Source organism: Pteronotus mesoamericanus, unplaced genomic scaffold (genome assembly GCF_021234165.1).
Source record: "Pteronotus mesoamericanus isolate MK-2021 breed Mesoamerican mustached bat unplaced genomic scaffold, CSHL_Meso_final scaffold_651, whole genome shotgun sequence".
NCBI lineage: Eukaryota > Metazoa > Chordata > Mammalia > Chiroptera > Mormoopidae > Pteronotus > Pteronotus mesoamericanus.
The window spans coordinates 23,909,683-23,936,000 of NW_026555325.1; the positions used below are offsets into that span (position 1 = coordinate 23,909,683).

Sequence of the window (26,318 nt, forward strand, 5' to 3'; positions counted from 1 at the left end):
ATTGAATTCATGCATTCAGCATCATAGTAGACCCTGGGAAAACAACAAGGAGAAAGGCAAACTTAATCCATACTTTCTTGGAACACAGACTAGAGGGACCTTTTGAATGAAGCCCCAAATCAGTATCTTTTTTCACTCTTTGTGGGAAAAAAAATCCAAAACCAAAAAACTTCCATGCCCTTATGAAGAGAGCCACATTGTTGTTATTCCTGATGTCCTGACCTGACTCTGGAATTATATTTAGTTTACCTTAATGATTCATTCATTCATTCAGCTGAATGGCATTCTTTGCTTCCTGTCTCCAGCAGATTTATGTCTATCAGACCACAGGAATTAAAATTTCATGGTGAGAGGACTGATACCCTGATACATTTTAAAAATATTTGTGCACTTATTATGTAATCAGGGATTTTAATAAAGGAAATAACTCTTATTTATTGCTGATCAAACCACTAAGCTCTTTTCTCAGTAAATGTTTCACCTCCCTTTCTGATAAAAAAGATTTGTTGCTTTTTTAAATCAATGTTACTGTTAATCGTTGTAATTTGATGTGAATGAGTCCAATACTTCATTATTTTACTAACATGCTGCTCATAGGGAGAGGCAAAAAACAAAACAAACAAACAAACAGGAAAACGAAAACCAACTCACAAGTGAGATATGATAAAATATTTTGAAAAGACAAGATAATTTGCAAGGTAAATCTATATTTTGCAAGGTGATCTAGTTTGCAAGGTAAACAGTAACTGATTTCTCTTATTGAGCCTGCTTCTCCTTCTACCTCCTGCCCTAATTCTTTGCTTTTCTAATCTTCTGGACTACAGTTGTTTATACTCCAATCCCTCTCCTCCTACTGCTTCTTAAATTGCCTCCTACCACTACATGAACTTCCTCGTTGCTAAATACAAGTGAAATTCTCAGTTCTAATGTAGTGTGGGTAATGGAAATGCTATCCTTTCACTTGCTCAGGCCAAAAATGTTGGCATCACCCTTGACTTCTCTTTTTCTCTCACATTTCACATTCCATCCTTCAGCAAATACTGTTGACTCTACCTTCAGAAATATGTCCAGAACGCCATCATTTCTCATATGGTACAAAGCATTATCATCTTGTTTATCTTATTACAGTAGCTTATCCAGTTTCTTCACTTCCTCCCATGATTACCTGCCTATTCTTTGCATTTGTTTTCTCTGGAAAGCTGAAGAAACGCCCAAATAGCTCCTTGTCCTACTCTTTCACTTCCCTCAGGCCTTTATTCAAATGTCACCTTCTCTGTGAGGTCTTGTCTGGCTACTCTAATTAGCATTAGAAATCCAAACTCTCCTTATTTTCCTTTTCTGTCCCCTATTTCTTCATTGAATTTATCATCCTTTCATATACTATGTTTTACTCATATACCTCTCATTCTTTGTCCTCCTGTTCCCCTTCCACGAATATTTTTTAATTTTTTATTTCTCTATATACTCAGTTGCTAGGATAGGGAGTATTAAGTATCTCACACATAAAAATACTCAAATAATAATTTGTTGAAAGGAATAAATGTTGTTGTAACTAGAATAATTTTCCACTGGGTCATTGATAGTCTGAATAGGTTTGTTTTCTATAGACATAGTTTACTGAGGGGGGGAATATTATGCCGTAATTTAAAAATAAAAAAATAATGTATTATTTTTAAAAGTACTCTTTCTTGCTTTGTGTGATTTTAATTTACTTGGATTTGAATAGCCTGAATTTCATTTTTAGATGCCCCTTTTTATTAACATGAGAATTGATTTGGAAAGGAGCATGCAGATCAGGCCTCTGATTTTACAAATGTTTCAGCAGGCATGAAAGGAGAGGAGACCAGTGGCACCTTGATGTTTGGTAGCTACTCACTTGTTAACCCAGATGCTTCTCAGTTTTTTCTCATTATTCTCATTGCTTCATTTGTTGAATATTGCATAATTATAGTTTTGAGGGCAGGTAACCTTGTCTTTGTGAGTACCCTTGCCTCAGGCCTGAAAAAGCATCATTGTGTTTCCTGAGGAAGCTCTGGTATCCTCCCTATTCTCTCTTGAGTGCCAAGGAAATATTAGTAAGAGAAGCATTTTTTGATGATTTAAATAAGTGAGGAACTTAAAGAGAGAAAGTGGACTGTTAGATTAGCATTTATGAGAACTCTGAGACTGGCAAGTAGTGCCACCAGACAGATGCCAAAGAACAAAGACCCCTCTAAACCCCATTTCTTGGCACAGTTTTTTCTTGGGACGAATGCTGTGTATGGGTCTCACTAGCTCTTAAACAGGAGTCAACATTGTACATGAACATAGAAATCATCAATCACTTTATATTATCTGAAAGTGATACTTGTGTGTCAATAAAGAAATATTTTAATATATATGTAGTCCTATAGGGTCGCGTAGGATATTACAGTTTTCTAGGGGAACTGAAATAGACAAATAAAAAAGCAACACAGATTTGCTCTGGCTGCTGTGGCTCAGTGGATTGAGCGCCAGCCTGAGAACTCAAAGGTCCCTGGTTAGATTCCCGATCAGGGCACACACCTGGGTTACGTGCCAGGTCCCCAGTCAGGGGTGTCCGCGAGGCAACCAATAGATGTTTCTCTAGCACATCCATGTTTCTCTCCCTCTCTCCCTCCCTTCCCCTTTCTCTAAAAATAAATAAATAAAATCTTTAAGAAAAAAAACAAAAAGGGAAAACCAGCACAGATTTATACAAATAAAAACAATAATTTCAAGAATAGAATATAAGGATGCTTCTGAAGGGTTGGTAAATGGTTTAATTCATTGAAAAAAAGCCCCTAGACTTATAAACTGGCAATTAGTAGTAGTTGAAAGAAATATTTAGGTTCATGAATGGACCAAAGAAAAGCCTGGAAGACTTTTAAATGTTGGTGGTTCCTCAGAGGTCCGTTCACTGGATTCTTCTATCTCTGCCTAATCTCTTAAAGAAACACAGTCCGTACTCAGACTTCCTCCTGTTCCAGCTGTTTTCTGATCATCTGCTTTGGACATCCTCCAGCCACATCAAATTCCATCGAGTAGTGATAATAGCCACTCTCTCTTGAGAAATTATCATTTAATTACCATTATTCTAAGTGTTTCATATGTGTTAGCTGATTTAATGAGAGCAAAGCAGTAGCATCTTGGGGCATGACAACTATTCACTTGTTAACCCAGCTGCACCACAGTCTTTGCTCACTATTCTCAACAATTTTGAGTTTGTTTTTTATTAACTTAGTTTTATAGATGAGGAAACTGAGACTTTAGGAGTTTAAGAAAGTTGCTGAAGTTCACACAGATATTAAATGACACTTCTGAATACAAAGCCTATGTTCTTAACCACTGTAATTACTTTCAAAACTAAATTCTTTAGATATGCTTTCAAACTGCTTTTCCATATTGGAAAATGTGGTTGAAATGCTATTTATTTCATTATCCAGCCAGCGAGGATCCTACACTTGTTTATCTTCTTTATTTCTTGTATCTGAATTGTGAGTCTATCTATTTTCCTCTTGTATATCTCTTGGAACTCTTCACATTTTAGTACTGCAACTATCATCATTCAGGCTATTATCTCATATCGGCCAACTAGAGGCAGCGGTATCTGCCTCTAGTCTTGCCCCAGCATCTTCCATGTTATAGATTTTTCTAACTGCCTGTATTGTCATATCCCTTTTCTGCTTAAAACCCTTAAACAGCTTCCTAACATTTATAGGACAAGGTCCCCTCTCTTGAGGATGGAAAACAAGGCCTTTAATAATCTGGTCTGCGCCATCACTTTTATCTTTTTTTACTGACACTTCCTTTTATATATGCTGTGTTTAAGGCATATAGAATTTCTTAGCGTTATGGAGTACTTGCTGTTCTTCCCGCCTGTAATACTTTTACTCTATTTCTCCTGAGGACCTATTCAATACTTTATTATAGTTGTCATATGGAATGTGAAATGAATGTCTTTCCGCACTTCTAAGTACATTGTTAGCTCTCTGAGGGTTTGTTTCATTTATCTTTATATAGTTGTATTTAGCACATAATGTTTATAATGTAGTTTATAATTTATTATAGTACATAATGTACCTAATGATTCACAAGCCCCAAATCAATGCATGCAAGGATGGATGAATGAATGCGTACAGAAATAAACACCAAATCAGTAGGTGTAGATTTGGTTTTGCCAATGAAGGAACACTTGTCAAATGCTGAGAAGTTGAGGAAAGTAAGTAAGAGAGACAGCTGTCTGATTGGACTGATTAACATAAAGATAGGGAGAGGGTATTTATTTATTTTATTATTAAGTTAATAAAAAGTTTCCTTTTTGATATTGTTTGGAGATTTATGACTATATGGCACATATAGAAACACCACAAAAATTCCAGAAAAATGATAAGATGTACAATAGTTGAATCCTGAGGCTTGGAGAGTTAAATGACTTCTTAAGCATTTTCAACCAATTAGTCCAGGCTTGAATTTGAATTAGAGTCTTCAATTTTACCTAGTTTAGTATTCTGCAGGTGCAAAATATACCACGCTTAGTCCCACCCTGTTATTGAACTAATACATTAAAGAAAGTACTAGGGTGAGTAACCTGTCCATGGTTCCAGACCTACTTAGAGACAGAGATTTCCAATTCCACGCTTTCCCCACTGTAAGGAACAGTGTCAGTGGTCAAGAAGTTCAGTAAATCCAGCCTGCCTGGACTTAAATCCCAGCCCTGTCATTTACTAGTTTTGCGACTTGAGAAAATTCAGTATTCTTATCTGTAAAATCAGGGGAAGTATCCACATTATAGGACCAAATGTGAAGGTTACATAAATTAATATGATAAAGGATTTAGAAAATGGTTGCCACATAATAAGCCTTAAGATATTACCCATCACTTTTTGATAAAATGCAATAATAATGCTTTTCTCCTCCAGTTGTTCCTATTGAGTCTATATTAGAATTTGTCAGGTGCTATTGCAATTATTCTCATGTGTCTTTTTCTCTCTAGACCCTGAGCTTTTCAAGCATAGAGCCCTTGTGCTAGTCAAGGACCTAGCACAGTGTCCGGCACACAAGGGGCATTTGATACACATATTTTAAAAAGAATTAATGAACTTTCTTATTCTTAAAAAATAAGAGTTGGATAAGTATTTCACTCTTTGATACTAAACCAGAATTTATAGGTAACTTGTGAATTATTATGTCTGTAAAAGGGACAGTAGAAGCTTGGAGAAAGCATGCTAGGTGCTGTTTGGCCAAAGAACGACTTAAGCCACCTGACTCAGGGCATCAAGACCACAGGATTTCTCCCCCTGACAGTAGCTACCACTCCAGTCATTTTCTGTCAAGACCTAAGACTACATGCTTCCCACTCAGTCTTCTCTAAATGAATTTCAAGAGGAAGCCTAAACACAAAACAGAATTTCTATGCGTCATTGGCGATAGCAATACCTTATGTTTGGCTTGACCAGGTTAATTGTTTTAAAAATCTCTGACCATAATACCAACTTTGAATTTGGATCTGGTGCTCTTCCTTGTGGACTGTACATCTGGCAGTCTGTACAAATTAGATATCAGTTACAGCATGATGCAAAAAGGAAGTGCTTTGGGGGCAGCCTGGGTTGGAGCCCTGATTCTGTGGCTTAGTAGTTGTGTAATTTCAGCAAGTTATTTAACTCCACTCAGCTCCAGCATACATCTCAGGGTTGATACGAGGAGAACAAGAAATAATTATATGAAATACTTGGCACAGTACCTGACATATAGTAAACAATAAATAAATGGTAGGTTTTTGTTTTTAAACAGTGGATGTTAGATCATTTAAGATATATCCCAATATAGTGCTATGTATCAGCTGCTAAAAAATTATTGATATTTAAGACAATCATTTTTCTTTTGAGAAAGATAAGGGCCATAACATAAAGTATGGAAATCAAATTGTAATCGGTGATGCACAGACCACCTGTATCAGAATCTCCTGCTAAAAATACAGTATCCTGGTCCTCAACTCAATTTATTGGATTAGAGTCTTTAGAGATGAGACCTAGGAATCAAATATTTTCAGAAACACCCAAGGTTATTCTAGTATAAAGTGCTCATTGATAAACCTTAAGAAACATTATCTACAAGATATGCGTTTTTTTGAGCATTGGTAACTGATTTAAATATTTTATACTTATGTAAAGTTATTTCTATTGAATTTACTTAGCCTCTAACATTGATGATGTAGTAAGTGGAAAACATCTTAATTTGTGAGTATTTGAAGTAATAACATCTGCATTTTTCAGTGGGATTTCATGTGAATTGCATTATTTCTATTAACTCTATTTTTAATGCTTTTAAAGACATCTTTATGGTTATAGTTTAATGTCCAATTAAAAATACCATTTGCAATAAATTCAAGTCAAGTATTGAATTTCATTGCCTGTGTTAATTATTTAATCTTGGTTTAGAGACTATCAACTTTGAACACTGAAACAAAAGCAAAAGAAAAAGCACACAAACAAACAAAGCAAAGACAAAAACAAAAACAAACACAAACCTAGAAATAAATCCTAACTAATCCTTACTCTTGAATCCTATATTGAGAGACAGTTGGTATTTAACTGCATGCAATGTGAACATAGTAATGTTATTTATGCTTTTGCATGTGTTATTTGTCTAGTAGTAATGTTCTCTTAACTTTGTTTTTTAATATGGCAAACCCTTCCATATGTTTCAGAGTTTCTCTGAGATATCATTTCTTTTGGGAAGTCTTCTCTGATGTCTCCTGTCTCCACCCATATGGATTAGGTGCCCTTTCTATTTCTTATATGTACTGTCATACTGTCTTTGGAAATGTTTGATTGTTCGTCACCATTTCAGACTGAGCTCCTTAGGGAAGGGACTTTGGATTTCCAGCATCTAGCACAATTTTGAGTCAGTTGAAGGCATTTAGTAAATGTCTATTGAAAGAAATACATTAATTTCATGTATCTCTCTTGATTTATGAGATGATTATATTCTTGAAAAGTGGCATTAAGTTTGAATACCCACATAAAAATTAAGTTTCTTACTAGAAATCAAAGCAAATTTTAGTTGTTCAATTTTGCCCTATTTTATGAATATTGAAGTAAAATAATCTTTTTTTAGCTTAATCAAGTTTTCCCTTCTCCATTTACTTACCTGCCTAGTATTTACTCATTTAGTCATTGGCATTTAATGTCTCAGAAGTGAATGGTACAATAGAAGAGCCTAGTTTAAGGCTCAGAATCCTAAACCCAGGTGGCACAATTTCCAAATAACAGCATTGCAAAAAACGATGAAGAGCTAGGCCGTCCATAGCCAAGGGTTCTCTGGAATGAAGGAAGGGAGAATGAGAAAGGAACAAGGGCTTTAGTTGCTGGTGTGCAGCCCTGAGAAAAAGGCTTGTGTTCTTTCTCTATTAGTTGAGCCCTGGTGTGAGGGCAGAGGGAACAGAAAATGGCAGGTAATTCAAGTAGGTTTGTAGAAATTGAACGCAAAGAGAAATGCACAGGAATGGGACACAATTTGAAAGTTTCCCCCAGTCCTGATGCAGCATGGGAGATCAGGGCCTCCAATTCTTACTTATAACAGAAAATTCTAGTGCTTTAGATAAGATGGAAATAAGAAAGAGAGAGTAGTTGCCATGCTCTGCCCCCAATTTTCCAAAGGTTTTACGTAAACATGCCGAAATGGTAACAGTGATTATCTCTGAGTGGTGGGATTATGAATGACTGTCATTTTTATATTGATGCTGCTCTGAGTTTTGAAGTATTTCCAGAATGGAATAGTTTTTTCTCCTTGGTTTGCCTGGCTCAACATTACCCATCCTTTAATTCAGGTCTCATCTTCCCCCTTACTGCTTAGTTGTGCAGTGTACCTACTTCACCTTCCTTTAGTATTCTGGACATCTCATTTTCTTATCACCTTAGTACATGAAATAATGATCTGTTTACTTATATAGATAAGAAGATATCATATCTTATTTTTATACCAACATATAGCACAAAAATTAATAAATCTTCTTGTTGAATTAACTAATAAGAAATTCAGCACACATTATTTTATGGTTTGCCCAAATTACACTTTCAGATAAGGTTGTCTCTGTTAGAAAAAAAAAATCTGTTTTTTAAGTAATATGGAAAGACATGTGAATTATGGAACTCTGAAAATTACAGTAAATTTAGAACACAAATTCAAGTTCTTAGATTATGTAAACCCATGTATAAAATGTATCAGAACATCATGTATTATGTGTATCTGAACACTGTTCACTTATAGTTTGCTTATGATGAAGCTGAAAAATTGCTATAAGAAAGAGTTTTGATTTTTTCCTTCTCTTTTTTTAAATGGCATTTTTCATTTTTCTTTGACAGTGTAAACTCAATAACAAAAGCTGAGAGATTTTTCTGGTTTGTCATCATTTGGTAATGTATGGTAAAATTCACATGTGGACACTGAGTAATGATTATTTTAGTGTATTTCTTCATAAATTGGTATAAAAAAGGACAAGTTAAGAATTACTTAGCTACGAGATTAAGTGTGTAATAAGTGTGATATTGATTATTTTCAAGTTAGGAATACAAATGATACATTCAGGACCATTTAACAAAGATAGTGATAATTAGGCGTAAAGGCCGATAATTGGAGAAGTAATAAATTGAGGCATACATACAACTAAAGGAAAATTAGAATTTTTTTAACAGAAGAAATAGCCTATGGATTTTAAATCTCTATAGTAAGGGTGAGAAAAATGCTATTAAAAGTTAATCATTTTGTCTTTTGGTCTACTTCTGTCTTTTGCACATATTTATACCTAAGCACTTGTCAAATCATATTATGTTTCTTCTCTTCTAAACTCTGACCTCTTTGAGTGCACGGTTCATGTCTTGTTTGTTCTTGTATAGTTGCTAGCACATGGTAGGTACTCAAATGTTTATTAACTTGAGTTAAATTGGGTTAAGATGCTGCTCTATAGTATTCAATCTAGTGTGTAGGCTTTACATGTGTTCCTCTTTAGAGGTAAATTTGGGCAAAGAGAGAAAATTAAGTCTTTTTCCTAAACTTCAGGATTGGTAAAACCAGTTGTGAAGGAAGGGAAGTAGAAATTAAGGGTCATTTAATTATGAACATTAGCCTAACACTGGAATGGGCTTCCTAATTATTTACTTCGTGTATTTCCTTTTCTGATAGTTGATGTCTAGAAACATACTTATCAGGTTGGTGGCCAAGAACATCTGTAGAAGGAGTATGATTTGCCATCTTTAAATCTGAGTGTTATACCATAAGGTTCCTTATTATATGCTAGATTTGGGAGTGGGCATTCTAACCTTTTCTCTTAGAGGTCGAATGTCATTTTTAAAAAAATTAACCTGAAGATATATTTATTGATGAGAGAGAGAGAGAGAGAGAGAGAGAGAGAGAGAGAGAGAGAGAGAGAGCCACCTCTGTTATTTCTATCTAAGAGAGAGAGACATTGATGTGAGAGAGAACTATTGATCATGCCCTGACAGGGGATCAAACCTGCAACCTAGGTATGTGTCCTGACTGGCAATCAAACCCACAACCTTATGGTGCAAGGGATGATATTCCAACCAGTTGAGCCACCTGGCCAGAGCAAATGTCGTCATTTTTGAAGCTCTCTGGAAAGATCATTTTTGTTGTCTTCAATTTGCCAAAGTCACTTAATCACTTTTGGAATGTTAAGCCTGTCAAATCTACATATCGTAATATGCTTTAATTTGTTCAGAACATTTATACCAGTCCCAAAGGATAGAAGTACAAAGAGATAGCAGATAAGTGAATAATATAAACAGTGCTATGATATATTCACATATACATTTTTTGAAATATTAATCTTGAGCTGGTAATATTATCACCAACACAGTATATTTCTGATCTTGTCATTTACCTAAAGTTCAGCTCGTTTATACTAAAAAGGGTCAAAGCAAAGGACTTTCAGATCTAAGCCGGAAACCCAATATTATTAGGACTGAAAAGTGTTTTTTTAAAAAACTAGTGTTGGCAATTGTTTTTTGAATCCAGTGTCTTCTTCAAATACAATTAATATTAGATGGCCTCTTCTCTAAGATAAACATTATACTGATGTGCATATCTTAACCCACAGGACTTAAGATAGCAAAAGGAGGTAGGAACTAAGAGGACATTGGATCCATGCTAACTTGCATCCTTGGGGGATTAGTAAAGAGTCAGGTCAGCAAGAGTCCCAGGATGCAGGACAAATCAAGGAAGAAGGCACACCATGGTGGCTGTGTTCCTTTCCAACTGGTCACCACATGAGCAGCTGGGGAGGATGGTGGCTCTTTTGTTTAGTGCTTTCTGTAATTCCTCTGTCTGTATGGTTGGCTTCTGGCCGATTGCTTCATTCTTCAGAGAGGAAAATTCCACTTTGGTTTTGCTGGGTACCATAGGAAGTAGCATCAGTAGCAGAGTATCCCTCACACGTAGTAGGACTGACTTAATGAAATCAGACTATTGTCCTATTCCAGTGGGGTGTCTAGAACATCAAGTTACTTGGACAGATTCAGTCTTGCAACACTTAATGCTATTTTGAAGTTATGGCTGTCAAACAGTACTAATGAAATCTCAGGCTAAGCTGAAACCCATTTTTAATCATCTGCAATCCAAAGAAACTTGACTGTAGTGGAAAAAGGTTTGGGCTTAGAGAAATATAAAAGTAACCTGGAAAAATTTTTCAAAAAGTATATCTTACCTACTACTTTTACTAGCCTCCAACTAAGATTAGTCAGAATCTCCAAGGAAGACATATGCAGTTGAAAAAACTGCTCATGCAATTTGGATTCCCTCTTTCCTAGCTTCTGTATTCGTCACTTGTGGAGTTTGTAAATCAACGGAGAAGCTGATCTCTAAGGGCCTGTCTATGAAACGCTATGATTTTTTCAGCAAAAATTCTACTACCTGGTGATGCTTTTGTTCCCAGAAGTTATCAATTCTATACTTATCTTCTTTATTGGGACTTGTTTATTATGTAGATATATACTCTGAGGTATGGTCCTTAATTCTAAAATTTCTAGAGCTGTAAGATAGAGGTAGTGAATTAAGACAGGACAACTTTCTCTTTTTTCACTTATGTTTTGTTTGTCTTTACTTGGCTAGCATTCAACATCTTTGATCAGAAAGGAGATGTCTTTAGAGGGTGAACATCTGCTGTTCAAACTCTGGCTAAGTTCTATTACTCTGCTAGAAATAGTATCTCTAGCACATGGTAAGCACTCAAGAAATTGTTGTTCCAGCAAAGTGCATGTATGGTTTAATAATACATATTGTAGGGAAATATTGATTAAAAGTAATTTAAAATATCATCTCATTTTTTTGTTGACTCTTGGAATAGTCAGACTTTTTTCCTAATTGTATTTACGTGTTTTTTCAACAATATAAATGGGGTGACCTAGGGTTTCTTAATGAGGTAAGAATACTCTTTCTAAAAAGAAGTTTGTTTCCTAACAAGTTTTTTTTATGATTATCTATTGGTGGTCATTTGAGTGGGAAGGGAGCTTTTATTCATAAGTCCATGGTAGAATATCAAGTTGTGCCCCAACTTAGTAAATTCTTTGTCAAATACCTTATTTCTATTTAAGTCCTTGGAATAGTCTCAATGTGTTAATGCACAAAATTCCTACTTATTCAATATTATATTAATATGGTTAAAAAAGATATTTTTTTAATCATAAAAACAATTGAAGCTTATTATAAAGAATTGCTAAGTGAAATAAGCCAGCCAATGAAAGACATAGATGTGAAATCTAATGAACAAAATAAACCAACAAAAATAGACATAGACTCATAAATACAGAGAGCAGACTGACAGGTGTCAGAGAGGAAGGGGATTGGGGGCTGGGTGAAAAAGGTAAAGGGATTAAGCAAAGAAAAAAAAGAAACATAGACACTGACAACAGGATGGTGATTACAAAAGGGAAAGGGGTGGGGGCAGGGAGAAGAGAGTAAAAGACTGATAAATGGTGACAGAAGGAATCTTGACTTTGGACGGTGAACACACAATACGAGATACAGATGATATATTGCAGAATTGTATACCTGAAACCTATGTAATTTTATTAACCAAGGTCACCCCAATAAATTCACTTAAAAAACAAAAAGAATTATATCAAGAAGGAAAACAAATAGAAGTTTTCTATAATTCTACCTGTGATGAGCATTGTGGAAAATGGTGGTGTGTTGCTGAAAATAATTTAATATTCACTTCTGTTGATAAAAAGCTTTTAAAATCTGGTGAAAAATTTCCTATTTAAGATAAACTATCTTAAGAATTTTTAGTCATCCTCTCGGAGCCCCACTTCGTTTGTCACCTCCATGCTCTTGGTTTGGTGTCCAGCAATATGTAGGTTTCATTACTAAAATACTCTAGACCCGTAGTCAACTTAGGAAATATGTGTAGTCATTCAGCAACAATTAGCACAAACTTTCCCCCACAAAAGAGCTTATCTAACTGACTTCTTTTCTTTCACAGATCAGAGAATCTCCTACCCCTCTTTTGTTGAGAGTTTTAAGGCAAAAAAGGGTATATGCTTGGGTTACTCTTGTCAGATTCATGATCTTTTCAAAGTGCTTTATTACCTTCATCATTGCTATCAAAATACTTTCTTTCCTTGTTATTTTTATTTTTTTTGGAAATTACAGAAAAATATGTTTTATTTGTACTAGCGTAAAACTTACCTAAGTTTCTCACAATTAAAATATTGAAAGTATGTCTACTCAGTTCTCGTTGAGTCAAAAATGATTTAAATCTCTGATTTCTTTGGTAGTGCATAGTTCAAGCTCACTAAGATATCATATCAATTTTGATGTCATCTTATCTGTTTTTAGAGACCTCAAGTACTCAGAGTGGGGCAACTAGTAAACCTTATTAACATCATCTTGTTTGAGTTATGTCTCTTATGGGAATGAGGTGAATTGTCTCAAAGTGTAAAAATCTGGCTGAGCTGGTTGGAGTCCACCTTGGACTAACCTATATAAGAACTTAGCATCTTAGGTGAGATTCATTAGACTTGCAGCACTGCAGGCTGTATGTTACACCAGTAGCCAGGTGTGGGCAGTGATACAGGGGTTGGGAGATCTCTCTTACTGGCCCAGGGATCCAAGGCATTCAGTGCAAAACCTGGCTAGCAGCCCGAGTGAGTAGGAGCCATGTGACTCTGGTGAGTTGGAGTGTGCAATTGCCTCCTGCTTCAGAGCTACCTGATCCGAATACTAAGCAGAGCGAGTGCCGGGCTGAGTGTAAGACACTGAAGACACTGCAGAGAAAGGTGCTTATTCCAGAGGCGTTACAAAACATGGAGATTAAAGACCAGGGGGCCCAAATGGAGCCGCTGCTGCCTACGGTAAGAGACAACCTGCTGTCATGTAGATTTAACCGTGTTTGCTGCAAAAGCTCTCAGACAAGCGATCTGCTAGCTAGGTGCAGCAATGTACTTTTGGGGTGGTGGATAGCTCGCACAGCATATGGACAGGGGTCTCCTCCCATCTCGGGTGACTGAAATGCATAACGCAAAGCACACGGTTCCTCCCCCCCTCTCAATATGGATGCACTATGGTGATGAAATGTCTCCTGTTTGCTGCTGTTTGAAGGGACGGCTAGGTTTTATCAGCAGGGGCAGCTGTGTGTCTTTCTCTGCCTGTTACTGCCTATCTCTGTTTCTCAGGCTGTGCAGTGGCGTTTGAAGCCCTTCAAAGAAGCCCTCTTTTTTACCATATTTATCCGTGATAAATTTCCTCCTCATGCCTCATCCCCCTGACAGTGAGGTAAGGGAATCTGCTGCTATTGCAGCTCTAGAGATTTAGTCTCTGCAGAAACCCGGGGAAAGGAGAGCCGAAGGATCGTGTTGTGTGTGTGTGTGTGTGTGTGTGTGTGTGTGTGTGTGTGTGTGTGTGTTCTGTCAGTCTCTCTCAAAGGGAAATGTGTCACATTCACGTACAAAGAAGGTATGCATATTGGGGGAACAGGCACACGATTCAGATTTGAATATCTGAAAGGTTCCTGAATTGTCATTTGGAAAATCCTGTTTATCTCTGGGTCTTTAAGCTTCCTGGATCCCTAGATCTAATTCTTGGATAAGTAGTTGATTTGTCTGTCCTCTCCACAAATCTTTCTGGCTGCCTCACAGACTTTGTAGATCCTCAGGCAACATCTTATTTCTCAACCTGGAGCAGCTGATGTTACTGTGTTCAAAGCCGGGGGGGTGGGGGGAGCCGGGGGGGAAGAAAGAAAAAAACCCCAACAATATTTTCTCAGTGTACCAGAGATGCCAAGCGAAAGCTCCCAGCCATCTATCAGTGCTCACAGTTCAGAAATCTCCCTGCACCAAAGCGGGTGGAGGGGCTGTTCTCAGCTCTCTGCCACTCAGTTTGGTGACCCACCTAGCAGACTAGGGACTGGCAGCAAGTGTCCATTTTTTCTGAGTCTATTCCTAGGTTTTGAGCATACCTTTAAATCGAATAGTACCGCATGGGGAGTGGGCAAATACTGGGCCACTGAATTTGTAGTGCTTTATCTTGCCTGCACTGCCGGCTCAAAATCTGCAAAAGATTCCAGTTTGCATCCCGGAATCAGCTTTGGGCACTGTGCATGCTCAGTTCTCCTCAGGACGCCAGATTTGGGCAGGGAGGGAGTGGGGAGAGGGAAGAATGCAGGAGTCAACTATGGAGACCAGAGCCTTAATAAGGGGTAGGGGCAGTGTCAGAGAGGGGGAAATAAAGAAAAGGATGCCAATTAGCCTGCCTGTGTAAAAGTGGGGACATTTCTTTGCCGATCAGAGTAATTTTACAAAATGAGAGTAAAAGGTCTTCCCAAACTTGAATAGCTACATAAATTAGGATTCTGTAGGTACTGAGAATAAAAGATGTCAAGAATGTCAGAGAACTATTGTTCCCTGCATGATTGAGAGGAGCTACACACAGGCCTTTGAGGATACAGATTTACAGAAGATTAAGACATAGGGGAAAACCCTGTTTTTTAGGGGAGAGGGGTTTGGGAGTTGTCCTAGAAAAGCAGTTTGAAGTCACTTTGATGTAGCATATGAGCTGTCACTTGTGGGGAACAATTGAAGGGTTTGGAAGCAAGTGAGGATTAACTGGAGGAATTTAGAAGAGAATGATATTATGGGCTGGGTGGGCAATCAGTTTGTGGCTTAAAAGAGCAGAGAAAATACAAGTTTGTCTAGAAAAGAAGTTCTACGAGTAGATGGAAATTTTTGAAGAGTCAAGAGTTTGCATTTTGTGTGGATAGTGGCCAGTACAGAATAGTTACATAGTTTAATGGCAAGAGAGGATTATGTTAGCAGTTCATTACAAGAAAAATAAGCCAGAGAGGGTAGTAGGAAGCTGAATTATTGGCCTACTTTTACATTTGTGTAGTATTTTCAGCTTCCCCAAATGCTTTTGTGGATTTTTTTTTTTAGTTCTAAAAACCATCATGTTAAAGCAGATTTTGTTATCTTAACTTTAAAGATGAGAAATTGAGACACGGGAATACCATGTCTAAGATCACATAGTAAGGAAGCTAGGATTAGAATATAGGTCTTCAAACCAAATTCAGGGAAAAAAAAGCATTTATTTTTACATTACATTATTAACCAGGCTTATTATAATCAGATTCTGGATTGGAGTTTTATTCTTAGAAAAGAAAGGAAGAAATAGTTTTGGGTTTTGTTTTAGAAAATTACATGACTTTGCAAATAGTTATGCAAGAGGCAATATGGCAGAGCATTTAGAAGCACAGTCGATATGTCCCAGCACTGCTATTTACATGCTGTATGATTGTGGGAAAGTGATAAACCTTAGTTTCTTTAACTGAAAAATGGAAAGGTACTGATATGCATCTCTTGGGTTTTGTGACGAGTAAATGAAATAACTTATGTCAAGTATCTGATATTTACTAGTAAGGGCTTAGTAAAAGTTAGCCGCTATTATTATTGATGAAAATGTAGACATTGAGATGAATTCTGGATTTCGGGTCTTCTGAAGGGTGGCTTGCCAGTACTACCTGCTAGGAAAAAAAAGTGGGGCAATGGGACACTGGAAAACACTGTGCAGTGGAGGTGGGAGGTGGGAATTTTAGTTATAGTTGCTGAATCTTTGCAGTATGGTTGGAAAACTAATCAGAAACGCATTAAAAACCAGGATTAGATATGGACAGAAGCAGTTAGACATAGGCAGATGGAGGAGTCAGTCAGAAAGAAAAACCACAAGAATAGACAAGTATGCCAAATGAGTGAATGTATTAACTTTGGTTCAAGTGAAAGGGAAGAAAAGATTCTTATTAAGCCTCTGAGGTTTGCCTTCCTTGAGTATATAAAGCACATCATAAGAGTGTGTGTGGAGGAGGCCCTGATGTGTTTCCCTTTTCTCTCAGTTCTTCTTAGGACTGATAATTTTCTTTCATTGGACAAAGCATCACTGCATTTTATAGGCCCTAGTCCCCCTAAGGGTTAGGAAATTCAACTCATGTAGGCCTAGAGTATAGCCTGGCTCTGCTTGATAGCACCTGTTACATTTTAAGCTATTACAACAAGCCATGTTCAGAAAAATTATTCACTTACTAAATGCCTACTATTGGTCAAACATGTTCTTGATGCTGAGGAGACAGCAAAGAACAGGACAGACGAAGCCCTGTCCACATGCATTTCATAGCCTAGGTCATGTAGAGGGAGGGCTCAATTTAACTTTTTGAGAGACTGCTGTTTTCTCCTCAAATATTTGATGACTGTTGGAAGCTCTTTGAGATGGGTATATATGGAGAGTAGATGTAACAATCATGATGGTGATATCATTCTAGTAATAATGATTTTAATCATTAAAAGTATGAAGCCAGGAATATAGAATATTGCATATACTTCAAATTTTCCATTGACATTCAGAATTGAATTTGCTTCTAAGAGTAACCTGACAATCCTTAAATTACCAGGCCTTGGAAGAGGCTTCTAGAAGAACATTTTTACCGAAGATATTTCTATCTTCTGCTATTTAATCTTAGGTGATATGTGGTGTGTCCATGTTGGATCCCTTCTAAAATTCTGATGTTCTAAAAGGAACTTATTTTTTTTAACTTTTTTTCAACTGAACTTACTCATAAAACTCTAGGTATGGAACTAAAGATAACTTTTTAAAGGTAATTTGATATTATAGGGTAGATGGTGGAATATAGCACCTTTTAAATAGCTAATTGCAGTTTTCCAAATGGCCTGATTTATTGAATTTTTTTATTTGTGAAAAACAAGTGTGAAAAATCTTCTATATTAGTATAACAGGGAAAGGAAAATGGGACTAAAATGACAAAGTAAAAAAAAAAAAGGAGCACATAGGTTGGCTAAGTAATATTGATATTTCTATTTTACTTAAATTATAATTTAGATATACTATGAATTTAAAGAAAACATTCACTACACATGGTAATATGTAGGAAACAAAAGCACTATAAGAAATCATTTCTCATTTCCACTTTTGTGACTTGAATTGTTACTCTACAATGGTGAGGGACTCTAGAAATGAAATATGCATACAGGATGCTGAGGTCAGTAATGAGTGACAGCATGTAAGGCCTTCAATATTAAGTTGATGATAAAAATATTGAGATCAGATGAGGAAGTGGAATAGATTATGAGAGATAGAAAATATCTGAGCCAGGGTCTGGAACTCAAATAGTGTCAGGGATCATGGGCAGAAAATTAATCATACTTCAATGCATCATTTCTTTCTAACATTGGAATGATGGTTACTTCAAAGTTAAACTGGTGGAGATAGACTACAGAGCATGGAGCGGTGCTTCAAGTGATGGAGAAATGTAGGGGCAAGTCAGGGAACATATAGCAATGGGCTAAACCAAAGTGGGGAAGGGCTGAGGGAGGGAGAGGGAGGAGGGGGCAGGGGAAAGTGGTGGGGGGAAGACAGAGACAAATGTATTTGGAAAAATAAATAAATTAATTAAAAAAAAGAAATGTGGGTGCCCCTCTCAACCTTTCTGTGTGGAAATTTTTCACTCTTCCCTTCTCTTGCCATATAGGATACATGACATTTGATTATTTGGATTTTTGTGAGGATACTTCTTCAATCTATATAGTAAATATTAGTTAGGTGGTATTTACTTTTAGGTAAAATAACTATAAATTAAAGTTCTAAGATATTCTCCTACTTGAAAGCTTTATCTCAGATACTCATTGAAGTATGTTGTTCTATTTAGAAAAAGGGAGTAACTAGTGTGTAATGCATCTATTTTGTGGAACCGTATGCTTTGGTCAGAGAAGAACCATAGAGATCAACTGGAGACTAGATTTTAGATTAACTCCTTAATTTACACATGATGAAACTGAACACCAAAGAGATAAGTACATATATTCAACAGCATGCCATTTATACTAGTTAATGGTAGAGCTTAGAATAGAGTCCAAATCTCTTGATTCCTAGTTCATCCTTCTTTCCAATATTGTATAATTCTTATTCTAGCATGAACAGCTGAGTGTCAAATTAAATGATGATGGTAATTAGATAATCTTTGTGAATAATAATAGATATTGTCTCGGGTTCATGCTAAACACAAACATCTATAGTCTTCACGATAATCCTAAAAATTTACCAATGTTTTCCGGTCTTACAGATCAAAATCTAGGCTCAGAGGGTTGAATAAGTTACTCAAGTTCACATAGCTAATAAGTACTGGGCTAAGGTTTGACAATATTGTATCTAATTGACTCTGTTCTCTTTGAAAGCCAATTACAAAATAAAAAGGATTTTATTATAAAATGGGCTTTCACATCTACTTCTTCAAAAATGAAAGTGCTATGATAACAAAGTATTATAAAATATGAGGCATTGCAGGCCACATATTGCATGATTCCATTTATATGAAATATCCAGAATAGGCAGATCCTTAGAGACTAAAGTAGATTAATGGTTGCCAGGGCCTGAGGCACAGGGAAGACTGCTAATAGCTATGGGGTTTCTTCTTGGTGTGATGAAAATATTCTGGAATTAGATAGTGGTGACAGTTGTACAACATCATGAATATACTGAAAGCCACCGAATTGTACACTGCAAAATGATGAATTTGATCTAGAAAAATGCAAAAAGTAAGTTATTTTTTTACCCTTTATCATTAACAGGGGGAAGTTGAGGATCTAAACTGTCTTTATGTCAGTCATATAAATAAAAAAGGGAAAGAAAATAATCATGAAAATTAAAAATCTCTCTCCTCCCTTCCTCCCTCCCTCCATCTCTCCGTCTCCCCCATATAGTCTCTACCATAAAGTTTATTCTCTTTGTGAAGATAATGTTGAGGATGGTCAGGGTTTTAGCAAATTATTTGCAGAGCTAGAGGTCTTTTTGGAATATATCTTCAAAACTGAGTTAAGAGAGTATATGGAATATAATATATACAGAAAAGGAAGAGAACTATTGAACTTGGGTCAAATTGTTATTTCTTCTCCAAATAATTTTTATGAATTTTCTCTTGATACACTTTAAACTCTAACATAAAGAACATCAGAGAAAGAAAATTTCTAGGAAAAAAATTAAGTCTCACTTTGTGTTACCAACATTGTTTTGAGGTCATTGTCGGTCCAGACTCATAGAATGTTTTGTTACTCTATGGTAAGTCAAACTCCAAAGAAAACATTAATTAACCATTTTATACTGATTTTCATAGTATATTTCTGCCAAGACCTTATGATGCTTAAGAATTTTTTATATATTGTAATATATACATACATAAATGATTTATATGCCATAAAATTCTCCTACTTTAAGTACAATTCAATGGTTTTCAGTAAATTTACAGAGCTGTGCACCATCACTGCAATCAGTTTTAGAACATTCCATTGTGCCCCAAAAGTTTGCTCCAGCCCATTAATCGTTAACACTCAACTCTGGCCCTAAGCAATGATTGATCTGCTTTCTACCGATGTGCTTTTTGTCTCTATTAATTCCCCTTTTCTGAACATTTCATGTAAATGAAATTATACTATAGGCAAGTATTTTGTACCTGGCTTCATTCACTTAGGCGAAATGTTTTGAGGTCCATCCATGTTGTAGTGTGTATCAGAAGTTTGTTCCTTTTCATTGCTGGAAAGTATTACATTGTAAAGATGTCTGACATTTTGTTTTTTGATAGTTTATGGTCATTTATATAGTTTCTGACTTTTAGCTATTACAAATAATGCTGCTATAAATTCTCATGTATATGCCTCCGTGTGCACATTTATTTACATTACACTTGGACAGAGTTTTACAATTGGAATTGCTGGATCATATAGTAAGTTTACATTTAATGTTTAAAGAAACTGACAGACTTTTTCAATCGGCTTGTGTCATTTTAAATGTGTCATTTACATCTGCCATTTTACATGAATCTGTTGTACCAGTAATAGAAGGGTTTTGCTTTCTTCACATTTTTGCCAACCCTCAGTATTATCTGTCTCTTTGAATAGCCATTCTAATGAGTGTGCTTTTGTGATTTTGATTTGCATTTTCATAATAAGTAATTATCTTAGTCCATTTGGGTTGTTATAACAAAACACCACAGCCTGGATGGTTTATTAACAACAGAAATTGATTTTTCACAGTTCTGGAAACTAGGAAGTCCAAGGTCAAGCAGATTGGGCATCTAGCATAAGCCCGTTCCTGGTTCATAGATGGCCATCTTTTGGCCGTGTTCTTACAGAACAGAGGGAAGAGGGAGCTCTCTGGGATCTCTTTTATAAGGATACTAAGACCTAATCACCTCCCAATTCCCCATTTTCTAATATCACCACATCGATGATTGGGTTCTAACATAAGGCTTTTCAGGGAGCACGATCATTCATTCTGTAGCACTAATGTTGAACATCTTTTCATGCGCTTATTAGCCATTTGTATATCTTCCTCAATGAAATGCCTGTTAAAATTTTTCATCCATTTTTCAAATGGTAAGAGTTATGAAAAATGTATTTCGGATTCAAATTTCTTGTTAGAAATATGATTTTGCAAATATTTTCTCACTTTCTGGCCTTTAACACAAAATTTTTAATTTTGATGAAGTGCAACTTCTAGGTTTTTGTTGTTGTTGAATATCCTTTTGTTGTTGAATCTAAGAACTCTGCCTATACCAAGGTTGCAAAAATTTTTTTATTTATTTTTCAAAAGTTTTGTAGTGAGCTCTTATGTGTAGATTAATGATAAATATTTTGAGTTAATTTTTGTTTACAGTGTGGGTAAAGAGTCTAAGGGTTTTTCATTTGTTTATTTTTGCATATTGTTACCCAAATGCCCCAGTACCATTTGTTGAAAAGGCCAACTTTCTCTATTAAATTTTCTTTGCAGCTTTGTTGAAATTAAATTGACCACAAATTTAAGATTATTTCATCTGGGCTGTGAAATTGATCGATATGTGTATCCTTACCCTATTACCATACTATCTTAATTGTTGAGGCTTTATAGTAAAGTTTGAAATTAGTAGTGTAAGTCCTTCAACTTCTCTTTCAAATTGTTTTAGCTTTTCTATATTCTTTGTATTTCCATACAAATTTTAGGATCCACTATTTGATTTCTGCAAAAAAAAAATCTGCAAGGATTTTGATAGAGATTTCTTTGGATTTATAGATCAATTTGGGGAGAATTTCCACTTGACAATATTGAGCATTCCAAAACATGTATGTGGACTGTCTCTCCATGTTTTCAGATCTTTAATTTCTTATGACAGTATTTTGTAGTTTTATTTGTTTTAGTGAGGACTTCTACGTATTATACCAAGGGTGACATGAAAATTCCTGAAGTGCCATTTGTATAAAAGTTCCTATATTAAGCTTAGGCCCAATTCCAAATAGTTCAGGACTCCAGAGTCTTCTGAAAGGATGAAAATAGAGATTAATCTGCTGACTCAGTGGGAGAGAGTAAGAATGTATTATAGACAAGGACTCTGTGTAGTGTTGATTTAGTGATAGTCTTCATATCCAGATTTTCAAGACTTTCTCATTCACCATGGAAACTATGCTCTGAGGATCTAGTAAGCAAGGTTTTAGAGAAGGATTTCCCCTTCTCTATTGAAGGTGTTAAGTTGCTGGAGCACCTTTAACATTGATTTGTACCTCTGCTTCTTCTTGCTTGTTCTGAGAAACCAAAATTATTTAGAGAGGGCTATAGCTTCCTAATGACTATTTTTTTTCTTCTTGATTAATGAGGCTTTGATATCAAAGATGATAACCTAGTCAAATTCCAGGAAGCAAGTGCCAGAAGAAGTAGTTAAGTACATAGTAACTACTGAATTGAATCAAAACATAGCTGTGCTTATGAAGCACATTTCATTATTGTTAGATTCACACTGCTTCTTTTATAAATGCAGTGGTGATTTTCTGCTGATGTTTTAACTGCTCTGGGAATAAGCTACCAAAACACTTCCGATTCACTCATAAATAAGAATGTAATTAAAAAAGTGTAATACTTACTGATACAGCAAGTAACAGACCTAAAGTATAATGTAATTTGTTGTTTGAGTACATGCCATGTAATTTGTGTTTTATTAACAAATAACTTTATGATATAAATGCCTGTCGAAAATCTTGTATTATATAATTTTTAAGTAGCATTTCTGGTAGATATAAAAATTTTGTATATTTTTCTTCTAAAGAAAGGGATTATTGAAAACCTTAAACTCAAGGACCACCTGCATTTGATTCTTCAGGAGGGCTTATTAAAAATACAAGTTCTGGAACTCACTCAACCATACTGGCTTAGAATATAAAGGGGGTGCTGCCAATCTATAAGCAGTTTAAAGAATTTTCTAGGTGATTCTTAGGTACTGAGCCATAATGTTAACATACGTAACCATAGTTCATTATCAAAACTAGGAAATTAACATTGATATCACTCTATTAATTAAGCCACAGTATTTATTGGTATATTACCAGTTTTTACATGAATGTCCTTTTTCTGTTCCAGAATTTCATTTTGTATTTAGATATTATGTCTCTTTGATCATTCCCGATTTGAGAGTCACTCAGTCTTTCTTTATCTTTCATGACCTCGACACTTTCAAAGTGCACAGGTTAGTTTTCTTGTAGATTATCTCTCAACTTTTGTTTATGTGAGGTTCTCATAGTTAGATTGAGGTTATGCATTTTTTTTTGTCAAGAATACCACTGAAGCAATATATTCTTCTTAGTGCATAATAAAATTGAATAGATAATGTTTTATTTCTGGGGATGTTAACTTTGATTATGGAAGTGTTTGCTGGGTTTTCCACTGTAGAGTTAAAATTTTCCCTTTGGTAATAATGAATGTGAATATTTTGGGAGATATACTTTGAAACTATCAAATATCCCCTTTCTCTTTAAACTAATTTTAGCATTCAGCAGTGAATATTTCCTCCTTATTACCCAATTATTACTGTGTTGCTGTGGTGTTTGCCTAATGGTGATTTTCTATTTCGCTCATTTTTCCTGCATTTAGAAATTAGATTTTATTTTGTAGGGGAGAACTGCTACTTCTCCACTCATTTACTTATTTATTCAGTTGCTTATTTTGATATGGACTCAGAAAGATTTATTTTATTATATGGACCATACTCTAATACTCTCAGTATTTATTTTGTTGCTCATATGATTTCATCTTTGGACATTAGGAGCTCTTTCAACTGGCTCTTATCCTTTCAATATATTCCTGTTTTTGTTTTTGTTTTTTTTTAGCATTTTCTTAGTATCTGGCACTACAAGATTTTCTAGGATCATTTTGTATTTTCCCTGTCTCAGCCATGGAATCAATCATGTTGTCAAGGAGCTACTAGGTTAATATTTGAGGCTAGTTATAAATATCGCCAAAATTCCTTCCAGAAAGATTGTATAACCAGTTTTTATTTCCAGTAGAAGCTTCCTTGGTATTTTGAAACTTTGACAATTGGCCTGGTAAACATTTTCCTAGTATTTCCTTTCATATTGCATTCCCAATTTTGCTTGCTATTAGATAGCAAGATTGTTCTATAAAGCACAATACAGTTTTAAATACAGTTCAGAAGAAATTTTGAACTATTTGAAAAATTTCTCAGTTTTGTTCACTTTACTCAAGGTATTGCTGAAATGCCGCTTACCTCTTAAGACAATTATCAACTTACCTCTTTTATATATGGCTTCCTTAAACAGTGAAGGTATGAATCTCTAGCATTATCAATACAGATCTGTACTAGATACTGTTTAAGCCATGAAAAATTTCATTTTCCTTTGAATGAATGAAATGCTTTCTCTGCTTCCTAAAAAAACCATAGACATCTTTAAAAAAAAACTTTTTAAAGAATGAAGTTGGGAGAGATCCAATTAAGAGATGTTTCAGTGTCTTGTCTTTTTCTTTGGATTTACTGTTGATTAGTCTATGATAGACTGGATATAGGCACTCAAATTTTATTTTCATGTTAAGATGATTTTTATGTATAGTACTTTCCTCTTTATTACTCCTTAAGGAGAGATTATCATTCTTATTTGAAACTTCTAGCACCTTTCATGTAATCAAAACCACGCTGAAGCATCTGAAGATCCTGATAGATAACAAACCTGACAAAAGTAAAATTTGTAGATCTTCCTATATGTTGTTACTTAAATAAAACATGATGATTTGGGCCCTGCTCATAATTCCCTGATTTAATAATTCATTTTATCTTTATGTGATATGAAAAAATAATTATTTCTTTAGAAGTGAGATTAGGATTAATCTATTTTAAATAAAATAATTTAGTAGCAATTGTTTTACATTTGCCTTCACATTGTAAGACAGTACTTTCTTTTTACCTCTTTAACATGAATATCCATTATAAATTGTTATCATAAAAGAAAAAAACAACAACAAATCCTGAACACTAAGCCTCTTAGCCTGGTATTAGAAGCTATTTAGATACTAGTGCCAGTCTAACAGAAAGAGTTGGAATCTCCAGTATAGAGGCTTCCCTGGCTAGGTGGGTGTTCTAGGAACCCACCTGTATCAGTGTACCAGCTGGTGATGTTGTGAGAGGCTGCATTCAGCCTCAGTGAGTTTTTTTGAAGACTCAATGTGTTTGCCAGTGTGGAAGAGGTGAAACAAAAAGTGGCAGAAGTACTAAAGGCATCAAAATTGACAAGTTCAACAACTGTTTTTAGCAGTGAAAAAGAACATCTTGAAAGGTGTATTGTGTCAAATGAAGAGCACTTTGAAGGTGACGGAAGTTTAAACGTGTAAGGGTAAATACACAATTTTTAATAAATGAATTCTGTTTTTTGGGGGGGGTTCCCCCTTGTCTTCATTTTAAATCATACTGAGCCACCCCTGGCTCAGTTGGTTGGAACATTTTGCTGTACTCCAAAGGTTGTAGGGTGATCCCTGGTCACGGGACATGGCTAAGTTGTGGGTTCTATCCGTGGTTGGGGTGTGTTTGGGAGGCAACTGATCGATGTTCCTCTCTCACATAGATGTTTCTCTCTCTCTCTCCCTCTCCTTGTCTCTCTCAAATCAATGAACATATCCTTGGGTGAAGATAAAAAAAAATCAATAATACTGAGTCAGCCTTGAAACCAGCTTTAAAAAGTTCACACGTTCCTTTTAATGATTCCAGAACATTATTCCACTTCCTTCCATATATTGTCCTTACCTATACCATCTCTTTTGGCTATCTAATTCGGTATTCCTAGTCTTCCTACCTTATCTAAGCTGATTTCTCCCATCTCTGGATAAGGTTTCAGGGTCCGGCCTAGGACAATAAAAGGGGCTTATATTTTTTATTCTCCTGGGATATTAATATATCTTAATGTATAATATCTAGTTAGTTCAATAGCTCTCTTGATCCCAAATAGAAAAAATATTTTAGGATGAATTCTTTCACCTAACTTTCATGGTTACACTTAAACTTTTGACATTAGAATAAGTTTTTCTTGGAAAAATGTGCCTTCCTGATATTTTTCTTGGTTCAGAAAAAATATCTTGAAGAAGCAAAGGAAAGCCTTCAAAGTTTATTAAATCTCAGATTGTTCCATAAGACAATAATTTGATGATTATGTTTCAATAACTTATGAATACATATTTACATTTATTTTTAAAAAGTACCTGCATATTTAGAAAACAGGAAGCAAGAGTGCTTGACAAAATGCAATTGAACACAAACATTAATATATGAATGGTTCATATGTTTAAATAAATCTAGAAATGTTAATTAATTTGTCTACTTAATTACAAGTTAAAACAGAGGAGTAAAGAAGTAGCTTTACTGTCTTTTAGGAAATACGTCGAGGACTCCACCCACTTACGGAGTCACAGTAAAATGCTATAGTTCTGGACTTAAGAAATATTTCACACTA

The 26,318-nt window shown here is 35.4% G+C and overlaps 1 protein-coding gene across 1 annotated transcript in view; it reads left to right on the plus strand.

Moving 5' to 3' along the window:
- The first annotated feature begins 13,066 nt into the window (after positions 1–13,066).
- Positions 13,067–26,318, plus strand: part of SLC4A10 (solute carrier family 4 member 10) — a 277,734-nt gene continuing 264,482 nt past the window's right edge. Inside the window, exon 1 of the mRNA XM_054562648.1 lies at positions 13,067–13,367. Within this exon, the coding sequence (XP_054418623.1) occupies positions 13,320–13,367 (48 nt within the window). The 5' untranslated portion in view covers positions 13,067–13,319. The remainder of the gene's footprint in view (positions 13,368–26,318) is intronic.